The following is a 13,898-nucleotide window of genomic DNA, read 5'->3' on the forward strand; positions in this document are numbered from 1 at the left end:
ATTTCTGGTAAAATTAAGGTTACCATTTTTCCCTTAGCATTGGAAATAATGTCTAGCACTAGAAAGAAACAGCCTGTAGGGAAATTGTCTGTAGTTATAATCAAAAAGGTTTTGAAGGCCTCCTAGGCACTTTTTGTTCTCTGTCCCTCGCTTTTCATAAGACAGAGTGCCTGAGGTATTTTTCCAGAACAGAAATGCCTAGCTGGATTGCAGAGCTGGTCCTTAATACATGGATCACACTGTAACAGCAAGAGGATCTTTTTCCCCAAATGTTCGGAGACCTGAATGACTGAGGCACCTAGTTTGCTTCAATACTCTACTGCTCTGCCAGTATAAAAAAGTAAGACAGGTACATTTCTGAATAAAAATGAGGAAAAGGCATAGACCCATAAGACAGAATTTTAAGAAAGTTAACAAGTTCTCTCAAGAACAACTTCTAAGGCTTCCCCTGAGCTGTCTGTGAAGACCTTTTTCTGTGGGGCCTACCTTCTACTATCTCGCTCCTCCATCTGGTAAAATGTCAACAACATTTGACTCCCTCAGACACTTAATGGAGTTGAGACCAGGTCAAAGTTGAGAGTTTTGCTTTTTCTCTTAGTTCTTATAATTGCATAGATATCCTGATACAGTGTTCTTGCATTCAATATCCTCTCTCTTCATTTAAGGAAGGATATGGCCTTCAATGCAGTTACACTGCCACAGAAGTTCTACTGTTACATTCAAAAAGGCTAAAATCTAATCATTTGTAGTTCTTGTTCAAAAATTTTCTTTTTTTTTTTTTTTTTTCTGTTGCCATTTTATTCTAATTGTAGTTATACTGTTACTCATGCAAAATAATATTGTCTTTTACAGTGAACTTGCAGTAAATGATTTGCCACTAGACAAGCACAGATAGCCTCAGAGTTAAAGTAACTTTCCATTTAACTCCTAGTAATGTTGGTGAAGCACACATCTGTTATGCCACATCTTGAACCAGGGCAATCAGGTCAAACATCAACAATCTTTCCAGCCTTACATCTGTCCTCCAGCTTCCTAATTTATCTGCACACACACTAAAAGGTCTGGTTACCATTTGAATGTTAACACTTTGATAGCACCAACATGAAACTGAATTCCTGTTGATCTCTGTGATAGAACTGCCTTGGTCTTAAAATGATATATGGACATCATCCACACTCCTGTGTCAATATGACATTGTAGAAATTGAAGAATGTGTGAAAAGACAGACAGTAGGATTACTAAAGATGGCCCAGTACCTACCAGGGTGCGTGATGTGTTTGTTGCACAGGGTAAGGGATAGATAAGCTTTTCTACTACTCTGAAAGGTCAGATTTATTCTACGCACAAAGCCATGGAAGCTGCCTTTAAGGAAGAATGTCTTATGACCACACTTTCTCCTTTTTCCTGCAAGAGTAAAGAGGAATCAAAACTATTTGTTTTCTGAGAAACAAATAAGAAAATTAAAATCTCAACTCCTTGTCAACAACGCTGTATTTTGTATAGAGCATGTCTTCCATGCATAAGTAGTGACACAGCAGAATTCTGATTTTCAGAACTTCTGGGAGAAATAACAGCAAAAACAACACCTGAAGTGTGAGGTAACACATGATTCTCAGGCTTGTGATGTCAGAAGACTGTTCTATTTTACTTTTGATTGAGATACTGTGGTTTCATAAGACTGAAAGTATAAATATATACACATATATATAAAATGAGTTAATGACACATTAAATATATGCAGTCCAACTTCCAAATTTAGACTGCTGTCAACAAGAATGTAATTGCAGTCAGCTATTCCATTTATCATATAGTGGGCAATTGCTTCTATAAGTGCCAGCATCAGTGTCCTGGACATTTCATTAGAATGCCTAGTTATGTTTAAAACATAACTTAGGCTTCTTGCATGAACTGCATTAAAAAATAAATAAATAAATAAATAAATTTTGAGATTTGTGGAAATTGCATTGTAACAGTCTTCTATGTATGTGACACTTCACAGGCTAGGTACTTTATTATGATGAGAAAAACTGGTAGTGTCCAACTGCTATGATTCAGTTCTTAATACAGCCTGAAGAAGCTTTAAAATGCCCTGGGCCACAGCTGGGAATATTCTGGGATTATCTGTACTGACTCTGATCCTCTCATAGAAACTAGTTAAGCTCAAAATTGTTTATGCCAATGTAACAGGACAAACTGGACTTCGTATTATATGTATCCCTTTATTTTGTATGGTTTGTGGTCACAAAAGGCAAATGAGGTAATGGAAAATACAAAAGTTCCTGTTCCTACAAGATAAACTTTTAAAATTTATTCATAATCTTAGTGTTCTCTATCTGATACAGTGACCTTTTTTTTGTGATCTTTTTGTGATCTTTTTGCATGTAATTACATAAAACAATTTTGTGATCTTTTTGCATGTAATTACATAAAACAATTTTTCAAGATGGATAATGACATACACTGCTAGCCTGGAAGGCAAGACTAATTCCATATTTGTTCCTAGTGTAGTGATAGCATGTTTTTTTTGTTGTTGTTCTAGTTTGTTTTTATTAAAATGAAGCTGTCCTCCTCACTCCCCCCCCCCAAAAAAAAAAAAAAAAAAAAAAGTATAATTATTGATAAAAATCCAGAAATCTCCATTTTTCACTGTGTTTATTTTGGTCTTATTTTGAAGATCATGAAGAACTCTGTGGCACCAGTTATGGATCTTTTTGTCTAAATGGAGGAATTTGTTATATGATTCCTACTGTATCCAGTCCATTCTGCAGGTTAGTGATGCCAAAACTTGTGTTTTTAAATATTGGACAGTAGCTATCTCAAAACTTTCTCCATTTTGCTCCTTTAAGAACGTATTGTTAAACCATTACATGAAAGAAAATACCTGTTACCTTGGCTATCCCAAATTCAGTAATTCATGCTCAGATTACTTACCTAGCCCACACAGAAATGACAGTGAAGAAAAACAGTCATGTACTTGGGATATATTTGTTTGATGATTGCAACAGTACTCAGTTATGTATGCATTCAGAATGATATCTATATTTAGGGCCATGTTTCCTCCCCTCATTACAATATAGAAAGGAACAAAACACCCTTTGCCTAATGGAGAATAAGCTGTAGGAAAGGCATTCAGAATGGCAAAGTACCTTGCCAGCTTTTCTTCCAGATGAATTATATTGCAAAAATTCTGATAACATAAAAATGGCCTGACCTGAACAAAAGGAGGAGGCATGCAAAAAGGAATATAATCTTTTAAGGGAGAAAAAAACAACACAACACGTAACTCAAGACTTACTGTGTTCTCTGAATCTCACTGCAACACTTGAAGGGCAGTATTTACAGTGACAGACCACTTGCTAAAGAAACATCTAGACAGCGCATATAGATGCTTCTTGGGCCATTAGTTTAAAGGTCCATTTTTCCCTTTGGAGCCCAGGTTGCACACTGGAAAAAGAAACATTTCCTGCTTTTGCATGTATATTTGTTTCCTGTGTAAATACAGCCCTCTCTCTCTTTTTTTTTTTTTAAACAAAGACATAAGACAATGCTAAATTTAATTTTAGTTTGTCATGGTTCTGTATTTACTAATTCTTAGCTATTGTTTATCAAGATAAATTATGGTTAATTTAATGAATTTACATAACATAATAATAGACATTCAGACACCTACTGTATATACTTCAGGATACTACCTATTTTCCTCCCTATGGCAGCATCCACTCCATCTCCAATCATAAGCTGTAACTAACAATAATAGGGTGAAGCAGACAAAGGAAACAGTCTTTTCTAAGGTGTCTAATTCAAATATTACTTTCTTTTGTTTTATATGGGACAATTCAATCTAAACAAAAAAAAAACAAACTCAGGTACGTAAACTCATCTAGTAGGTGAGAAAATAATTTTGTGGTAAATGTTCATTTAAAAATATATACAGAATATCACTGTCATATAATAAATCAGATCCGGAAATAACGATAAAGCACAAGCGTGCTGCATTGTAATGATTTATTCTAGCTGATAAACCTCAGACTTCTGTGATGTAAAATAAATACTATGTGCACACAAAGTAATGCATTTCATGCATGTTGATATATACATGTGTTTTTTTTTTTTTTCTCAAGAAGGAATCCCTTATTATTGACATTAAAATAATAAAATGAAAAAAAGTAGACTAAGCAGCATCGGTGATAAGATTTCAAAGCATCCACTCTCAACTGTTGCTGGACTACATAACAAAAAAGGTCTATCTGATGAAGTAACATGTATTCAGAAAAACTCAATCTTCAGGAGCACAAGTCGGTCAGCATAGACAACTTTACTTTAAAAGAGCTCCAAATGAAGGAATTTGTAAATCAGGTACTAGAAGATTTTATAATCTGCTGAAGCACAAAAAGTACCATTATAAGAGCATTTCTGTTATACTCAGGCAATCCTATAGCATTTAAATTATCAAGTATTTTTCCTCTGTATCTAATGGTTGATTATGAAGTTATATGGGTTTAAATAGAACGCTTCTATTTAAGTATGTCCTCATTCTAAGCATGTTCCTTAATCAGTCAGAGGAGGCTAATTATAGATGAGAAAGGTTTTGTTTACACACAGATATCTTAGTAATCAGCAGTGATGTGAATAGAAACAACAGAAAAAAATGCATTGCTATTCAGCAGAATGCAGAAAAATATTTGGCATTCTGGATCTTCAAGACTGGCATCATCACAGTTGTTCAAAGTTTCTATGATACAGATTTCTTGCAGAAAACCTAAAGCTTCCAAGTGCTCTCAAATGATTACTTCCCACCAACACAACAACTGAATCAGAAATTTAGAACCAAAGGCTGCAACACTGTGAAGCACTGATTAGAAAGGGGAAATGCCCCCTGATTAGAAGGGGGAAATGCAATAAGAATGTACTAGCAAAATGTAAAAGTATCTTAAAACACATTTGCCTTGACATGCTATTTATTTAGACAAATGTGTTGTGCTCAACATAGTCCACATTACCTGATGCAATGTCATCGGAAGTAATTCCACAACATAAGTGGGAAAATTGCATCATTCTTTAGAAACATGTATTTTGTAGCATGCTCAAATTAAGAGCCACTGTTTACTTTTGGACATTTCATTTATTTACACTATTAAGAAATTGATATATATACATAGAAGATATTTAATAAAATTGAACATTAGTTGACCCTCCCCCACCAGTGCAACAAAGCAGCTTTTAAATACAGCTGATGTATGTTAAAACATGAAGTTGCTCAGCTGCCATCTTCATTTGTTCCTTTTCTAGCACTGAGTTAATGACCTTAGCAGCAAAAGGCACACCTGTCACCATATACAAGATAAGCTTCAAACCTGGGAATGCTCAATTGTACTACAGAAACAAACAGGCAGCAAAAGAGAGAAGGCTGTAAAAGCAGCCGCCTCAGGTGTATCATCAAACACGGGGCTGAAAGATGTTTGCCTCAGCACCTGATATGCAGCTGTCCCAGAATCATTAATTAACACAGTGCAGAATTAAGATTTCATTGCCTGAGGTGAAGTTCTGATATTTCCATGTGCTTACTTGAAAGATGGCTGAGAGTCATCTTTTTTATTTCAGACAAGATACAGGTTGTGTGCTGCTTTTTGTTTGTTTGTTTTTTGTTCTCTCCCTCCCTCTTTATAATCAACATTTTCCAGAGTAGAACACAGAACATGCTTTAAGATGTATGCTCGGCACTTTACAAACCATGAGGGTATTTTAAGACCTCCTATAGAAACTGATGCAATGCTGTCGTGTTCCTTTGCTTATTTTGGGCATAGTACTGCCTTAAACATCTGGTTCTGCTTTCTATTTCATACAATGTGGCTAAAATCTCAACAACCTTTTAGCTGCACTGGCATTGCATTTCCAATTTTTTTAATGTATGTTAAATGTGGCTTCCATGGACTGTTCATGACAGGTCAGTCTACCTTATCACAACAGTTCTCTAACCGTGACATTTTAACCCTAATCCTACCTATGCAGCTCTCTTTAGCTAGAAGGACCATCTTTTCTTCCTCCTGCTTCATTTTATACTCATTCTCTAGAACTTTTCTACAATCCTTCATTTGATGCCAAAGCCTATTTATTTTTTTATTCCTGTATCATTTTAGCCTTGCATTATTCTCCAGATGTCATTGGTATTCAAAAATACTTGTATGAATATTACATTCCATTTTCTATTCCTGTTATTCTATTCAGCTCTACAAAGCGTTTCTCTCACTTGCTAGAGAACAATGCCCCACTCAAACTACATTTCTATTCTTAAAGCATTCTACAGTACAGGAATAGGCTACTGAAGTGCCACTACACTTACAGTAAGTATCTGGAATATTATCTCAAGCAATCAGGGCAGCCTGCCTATCTTTCCTCCTCCCAGCACTCAAATGTAGTAACTCTGAATAGTCTCACGTTGTCCTTATTAAATGGAGACTGTTTGATCAGCAGCACAGCTTTAATACACGATAAGGATACCTGTTCCCATCCTGGCCCATATCACTCTCCCAGTGATCTGTGCAAATCTTCCATTTTATTTTCAAAAGCAAATAATTAAAAGAAATGGTAGTAATTCTTTGTGCAATACTTTAGACCAGTAGTACTGAAAGAGTAGTCCATAAGCTACAGGAAACTGGTGCTGGGAGCCATACCAGGCACGCATGGTGGTATACTGACAGTAATATGTTTGTTAGATTTAAATAAGCTAAACTGTTTCTCCCCCTTTCAACTTTTAATCCCTCATCTAAAGTTATACCTTGCCACTGCCAATGGAGAACACTAAACACGTTAAGGAGTTCAGCCCACTTTCCTCAGCTAGAGCCCAAAATTGCTTATGGCACAGATTATTACGACATCAGTGCCAGAAATAGCAAGAAGGAGCAAGATCTTCAGTAATTCAAATAGAAAGGAGCAAATATACATACAAGAAAAATACATACAGAATGTAGTTGTTGAACTAAGTGCTTTCCATTTTCTGTGATGCAACAAATTCCAAGAAAATTTTGCGGAATAAGTGCAAAAAATAAGACAAATAAAGAAAATTTTAGCTTCAGTTTCAGCTAGCTCATTCCAGCTTTTCAGAAGCATCGTTCCCTAGAATGCTTCGCTTGACTACCTGTATATGCAAACGAGTCCTGTCTGAAAGAAGTATAAGCATCCAAGGTGTTTCTCTGCACTGTGTGCAATACTTAGTAAAGCAGTGGGAATTTTTGCTTCTTCTGCAGCTCCTGATGTATTTTGAATTGTCTTTGGAAAAAATTTTCAGAAGCTCAATATGTAAAATAAACATAGTAGGGAAATCCTTTAGGTAGTTCTCTCAATGAATGAGAGGGTCATTCCCCAATCATGTAACATTTCCCTGTATAAGTTATTTTACTTCATAAGCTACCTTTGCTAGTCAAGTGTCTTAGGTGCACTTTGCCTCAATGAATGCTCATTTCATTTATGCAGCTGACAGTACCAGCTCATTAGCAAAGAGCAATAAAAAGTTACACCAAAAGAAAAAAGCATGACTACTGCGTGCAAGGTAAGAACCAATGGGATGACAGAGTTAACATTGAAAAGGTGGATTTAATTCAGTTTGCCTGTGAAGGCAAACTTAAATACAAAATATATTGCTCATCCAATGAATGTATAACAAAAGATATAGTTTAACATTTTAACATATAAAAGCAGTGCGAGTCAGAATACAAACTTAATACCCAACATGCCCAATTACCTATATTCCAAAAATAAGAAGCAAGTGGAAATTCTGTAAGAAAGTGTGCTCTGAAACTAATATAAATCTCTCCCCACTCCTACACCACTTAAGACCAAAAGCAGCCATTAGATTTCACAAACAAGATATGCTCTAATCTGTATAAAATTTGGTTTTCCAGGTGTATTGAGAACTACACAGGAGCCCGTTGTGAAGAAGTTCTGCTGCCCAGCATCAAGTCTCAAACAAAAGGTGACCTGTTTGCAGTTCTCTTGGCTTCACTACTTCTGCTAGGAGTTCTTTTAATTGGAACATTCTACTTCCTTTGCAGGTAAAAGTGCTTCAGAGTGTTGAAGCTATTTAATCAAGTAGAAATTTCTTCTGGTAATCATGTACTAATTATTTGAATATAAAAGTATGTAATGCATTATCCATAAGGTTTGTGTGGTTATTCAGCATAATTAATGTGGATGTCTCAACTTGTTGCCTGTGGTATTCCTTCTAAATGACTTTTCTAAGCTATTACTTCTAGTTGCTTTGTAAAAAGAAAAAAAACCACCACCAACAAAAAAACACAACACATCTAGTAAACTAGTTTCTGATAGATTTTACAGTATACCTAGAGTTATTACTTTCAAATATTGGTCAACCCTTACGTTCTCCAAAGATTTAGAAGTAGAAGCAAATTACCGAAGTGACTAGAAACTGTTTCACTGCATTGAGTTGGCAGCCAAACTAACTGATGCCTTTACAGCTCCTACTTTAATGAGGAAAGTTGTAAGTAAAGAATCAAAATCAAGAACCATCCCAGACAGATATTCATTAACTAACAGAAATTTAGAACACATCAGAGGGCTAACACATCTACCCAGGATCAATCACGCTGAACTAGCATGAAGAGGTCAGTGCTGTACAGCAAGTGCCACAAGTTCTATTTTTGTAGCATTAGGACTACTAGGTGTATTAGGATTCCCAATGAAAACACGTAAAGAGTTAGTAGGATTAAATAACCCATCTATTTGATGCTGTAACACTAAATACATACATGTATATCAGTAGACTTGCACCAAACCCAAACAAACTTACCCTCTGCATCTGAGTAGACACCTTCATCTCCTATTTCCTCCCTTGTCTTTAGGGTACCGTGCCTTTTGCAAGAGCTTACTTTCCCTTATGCTGTGAACATGTATTGATGAGATAACTTGCTAACCCCTGTAATTATTAGCGATCATTCGCTTTTTCTGTTGCTGCTCTTCTGCATTTCTTCTTAGCTATGATATCCTAAGGTTTTTGCAATTCTATTCTTTGCTCTTAAATAATCATATTACCAAATCAACCTCTCTGATCCATGCCTTTCAGGGAAGAGCCAGTCTACTTTCACTTCAGCTACTGTCACAGAAACCCACCAGGTGCCTGTTTTTCCCATAGCTGAGGACATTGAGAAGAGATTTCAGAGTATTTGACAAACAAAGTTCGTATTAAATAAAGTTTTTGTAGAGGATACTCCTTACCTTAGTCACTTTAATTAAATTAATCCTGTCTTATCAGCAGTGCAACCACAGATTAGTAGTTAGCAAGAGTATTTGCAGATTACTATAAAGTTACCAAAACAGAATACGGTTTTTAGTAACTTAGAAAAATTCATGCAAGTCTCATAACTTTTTGTTTCTTTAGAAGCAAATCTTGTCTTCGAAAAGAGGAAAAAAGGCTTCAGAGAGCAGAGAATTTAAAGACTAATCCATTCAGGAAACCCTTTTGTCTTGTATACAGTAAGGTATACAAGTAAGATATACCTTCAATAAGGTGAAGGCTGGAGACAGCCTACTGAGTTTTACAGACAAAGAGCCTTGCATAATAGAGTACACAAGCTTAAAAGTACAGCAATTGCAGGCCTACACAAGTCCTCTCTTACACAGTTTTAAGGTGAGCCTCAAACACCATTTACTTATAGGAGATCAATTTACTCAGTCCTTATTTAACTGGCAGAACAGGTAGAGTCTCTTTAAAACAGAAACAAGGTCAGCAACTCAATCTTGACACAGTTGCCCTTAAATCTAGCTTACATACCAGGTTAACTTAGGAAATCTCATAAAAATCACAATTAATTTCTTTAAAGTACAGAACATTACTGTCTAAAAACTGACTTATCTCACCTTGAACACTCCAGAAGGCGGGTGTAACACAACCATCATATACTAGGGAACTCTTCTATAAAAGAAACACTTCACATCCAAAAGTCCTTATTTCTTGACTGATGTAACCAATGTATCAGAGGAGTCTTACCTAGCTACTTTAATTTATTCTCCTGTCCTTAGATGTACAAACAAGGATAATTGCTAGCAGCTGTCATTAATATGTTTTGTTTTGCCCTACCAGCTGTATCATAACATATTAGAAGACAGCGGGACCAGGGCCTGTAAGGGTTAGCTGAAAGTTTGTGTTGTCATTGACTTTGTCCTCTTTGACAGGATATATTGCATCTAAGTTTTAGAGAAATATATTATGCTATCAGGTTTCCACTACTACACTTTGTTAGCAAATATGCTTGATCCAAAAGAAGAAAGCAGAGTTTCTTCCCCCATATTGTGTGTAAGTAAGCATTTCTGTGGCACTTTAAGCAGAGGATTTTAGTGTGTTTTTAGTACATAATGTGATCTGGGAGAATGCAGAAGAGGAGACATTAATTGCAACTTATTATAGAGAAACTGATTCCCTACAATTATACATCAGCTCTTTTAGGAAATCAATGCTGTATTATTTTGTCACTGTAATCACTTTCATCTGCCCTCCTTTCCAAGTTTTCTTCCTCTCAGGCTGCTTGTGGCAGATTTCAGAACCAGGCATGTGTGCATCCATTTAATGTTCCCCACAAACAAATTCATGCAGCATACAAGGACAGGAGAAAGGACAGCGTTACTCTGCTCATAAAACTCATATGTAATGGTGAAAGTAGCCTGTAAAAGAGAAGGGCTGCATAGGAAAAGCTCAGGGTGAACGTTAGGAAACAACTCTCCTTTTATATTTAGCTGATTTGTCGCATTTTTATCAAAGATTTACTTTTTTCAATCTGCTGTTAGGCTGATTTCATGCTGTATTTGATTATATACAAGGATTCCTCACAATGATATAGTTTAAGAAATCAAACCTACAAGGATAAGGCAAAGGAGAGAGAAACAAAGACAATGAAGAAACAGTATTTGAAATAGCTGGAGGGTGAGAATGATGGAAAATAGAGTGAAATAACAATAGGGGAATTAAGGTCTGAGTGAAAGGAACAGCAGAGAATGTAGGGAAGGAAGAGGGAATTCAGGAGTGCTGAAGGACTGGTGATGAAAAAACCAGCTTATAACTGGGAAGTATAAACAGTTGTCTAGATTAAACCTCCTATTGTTGCTGAAACTTGCTGAAGGAATGGCTACTTTAGAACTCTCTCTGAGTTTCAGATAAATAGGATATAATTATTTAGGTAGTAATAAGTTGGTTTACTTTCCTTTTATGAAAAATTATGAAGAATCTTTAACAGTTACAAAGAAAAGACTATGTTTTTATGCCTCATCAAAAATGAGTCTCGTAGAACAGTTTTATATCACCATAAGAACAGTGCTGTCCACACCCAAAAGTAATGTGGAAACCAGTTCAGCACTTTAGCTTCCTATTTATTTCCAGGACTGTTCTGTTTCATGGGCAATAAATGTCAATTCTCTGTCAAAGAGGGAATCCCAATCTTTAAAGAGCATGCTCACTTCTGCTTGCTGCATTCCTCTCGAAGCTCAGCACGTTGCTATGTCCAGCTATTGGATAAGGACATCTGGACATATATGAGGACACAATAGATAAGGCTGTGCAAAGCCCCATACAACCTGACTTTGAACACTTCTAGGAAGGGGACATCATGCCAACAACTGTATTTTTAGCAAAGACTGCAAATGTAAAATATATCCATATATATATACACACACACACACATACACTTTTAAAATCAGAACTGGTGTTATAAGAGTGATTTGCTATTTAATAATAATTAAAAAAAAGTCTTGGAGTATGGGTGCAGTGCCTCTTTAGGTGCAGTATAACCTGTGAGCAGATGGAAGTACATGATCCAGTACATGGAAGTAGATCAAGCTGCTCTCAAACACACACAGCACCCTGCCTGTAAACAGCACTGATAAAGTCTACAGTTGTCCTCTGAGGAAAACAGGAAAGTATTCAGAATCCCTGCTATTACATTGTTACTGAAGGAACAAATGGTATGTTTTACTACAAGCAGTTTAGGTGTCAGTAGAGGTCCACCTGGCCTTCCTACTCCAGAAACATACTGTACAAGGCTTACCGGAAGACAATTTAGAAAGCTGATTAGCACAGATTTCACATAACACATTTTTTTTTTTTAAATCATAGTGCAGAGTGCCACACACACAGCTCAGAGGGGTAGAGAAAACCCAAGGGAAAACTAAACTAAATCTGCAATTTATTGCTATACTTTATTGTAAGTCATATTGAAATGCCAAATAACCTGTATGATAAGCTTATATTGATGAATGGGAACTCAGCCAGCCAAAACAACAGGGTCTAGGCATAAAGCCATTTGAGCTATCCAAGACAACAGATTTTGTGGAGGAGTTATACCACCACAGGACACAAACTGGACAGAAAAGAGAATAGCTCATGACTTTTCTCAAGAGCGCATATGTCTAATTACTATTAAAATGAAGAAGGAAAGAAACAAGAGATCATTTCTATCTAAAGGATCTGCTTCTCCTCAGGAAAGTACGGAAAATATCGCACTATTGACATTTCACTTCCAAATGCTAAGAGAGTTACTGATAAATAATATTGTGGTATCTACTCATTGTTTAATAAAGACCTGAGAAATCAGACTGGAACAGGAACATTAACTTCAGGAGAGAAGCTGTCTAGTTCCAAGTGCTGTTCCTGCCTCTGATCTCTGTTGTTCTCCCTCAAATACATGCTTCTCAGCAATGATGAGTATTAGTTCGACAGTAATTGCAGAAGACCTGTGTTACTCTCCCCTGGTAGAAGGGTCATTTAATTAGTGTCTTCTTTGAGAACTTCCTTTTGTTCTCTGTGTTGTTTGATTTATTCATCCCTGATGTCTCTTTTTTGTTTCTTACTGTCAGGAAAGCATCCATTCCCAGAACAAGTTCATCAGAGTGCGGTGCCAACCTGGTTGATACTACAAGCAGCAATGGCTGCAACAGTGAGTACACTTAAAATGAAATGATTGGACTCTGTGACAAAATCTGGGGAGGAAGCTTTCATTAGTGAAACTCATGTTTTTTTGTTTTTCAGAAATAATAACAGAGTAAAGCATTAGCATGGAAGAATGGTGAGAAAACGACGTGCAGAGCAACCATAAAAGTTGTAGTGGTTGAAATGGTAAGGGGGTTAAGTAAAGAAAGTAGGCTGTAAGAGCAGTCCTACTTCTGTGTTAGAGAAAACTGCAATTAATACATAAACTGTTGCATTTAATAGAGTTTTATGTTTTTTAAAGGTGTATCAAATTATACAGAAATCACTATAACCTATGTTTGGATTTTGTGAGATACTGTTTTCAATGATGAACAGATAAAAGCATGACATAATTTTGTTTCTTACTGCATGAGAAGTATGAAATCTTTCTTCACTACATAGAGAATGTGAGACAATCAGGATTTTTTAGCACGAGGTAACACCATGAACTTTTGATACGATCATCCCAAAGGAGTTGAAAACTCTCTTCATTCAGTAGCTTCAAAATTTGTATTTGTGAAGTATGTCAAGGATTTGGCTTGTTTCAGAATACTCTTACCAGATGTAGGAAAAAAGAAGTACCTTTCTTCAGCTTTTTTTTTTAATTATTATTAATAGTAAGATAAGAGGGTGAGATACCACTGCTATTGTATTGGTCAGCTTTCTGGCACAAGATTTTAATTCAAATTAAAAGAAAATACTAAGAGAAGAGATTGGTAATGGTTAGAAGTAGCCTACTGGGTAGAGTATTTACCCTTTGCTTGGTATATGTCCCTAATACTAAGCAAGGTACCTTCCTTGCTGGTTTTATTTTTGTCTTGCCGCCTTCTAAAATTCTCACTACTGATCTAAATCTTACTTTAGGTTTACAGTTGATATTTCAGACAGTAGAAGTCAGGAATTGTATTCATCAGGTCCATTCCTGAAACAA

General features: G+C 36.0%; 2 protein-coding genes across 9 annotated transcripts in view; one reads left to right on the forward strand and one right to left on the reverse strand.

The window, feature by feature from the left end:
• The window catches only part of TMEM266 (transmembrane protein 266), a 102,498-nt gene that overhangs the window by 83,451 nt on the left and 5,149 nt on the right, over positions 1 to 13,898 (reverse strand). The window contains exon 3 of the mRNA XM_084531802.1: positions 3,296 to 3,444. The gene's annotated coding sequence lies outside the window, so the exon portion shown is untranslated. The remainder of the gene's footprint in view (positions 1 to 3,295; positions 3,445 to 13,898) is intronic.
• NRG4 (neuregulin 4) overlaps positions 1 to 13,898 on the forward strand; it is a 45,821-nt gene that overhangs the window by 28,747 nt on the left and 3,176 nt on the right. For 6 of the 8 annotated variants that reach the window (XM_084531827.1, XM_084531829.1, XM_084531828.1 and 3 more), the window contains exons 3-6: positions 2,675 to 2,768; positions 7,899 to 8,048; positions 12,856 to 12,935; positions 13,028 to 13,676. In XM_084531827.1, the coding sequence (XP_084387953.1) occupies positions 2,675 to 2,768; positions 7,899 to 8,048; positions 12,856 to 12,935; positions 13,028 to 13,044 (341 nt within the window). In that variant the 3' untranslated portion in view covers positions 13,045 to 13,676. Of the gene's footprint in view, positions 1 to 2,674; positions 2,769 to 7,898; positions 8,049 to 12,855; positions 12,936 to 13,027; positions 13,677 to 13,898 lie in introns of those variants that run through there. The other 2 variants (XR_014696702.1, XR_014696703.1) reach the window with 1 other exon arrangement.

This window comes from Aythya ferina (genome assembly GCF_964211825.1).
Source record: "Aythya ferina genome assembly, chromosome: 11".
In the NCBI taxonomy this organism is placed as follows: Eukaryota; Metazoa; Chordata; class Aves; order Anseriformes; family Anatidae; genus Aythya; species Aythya ferina.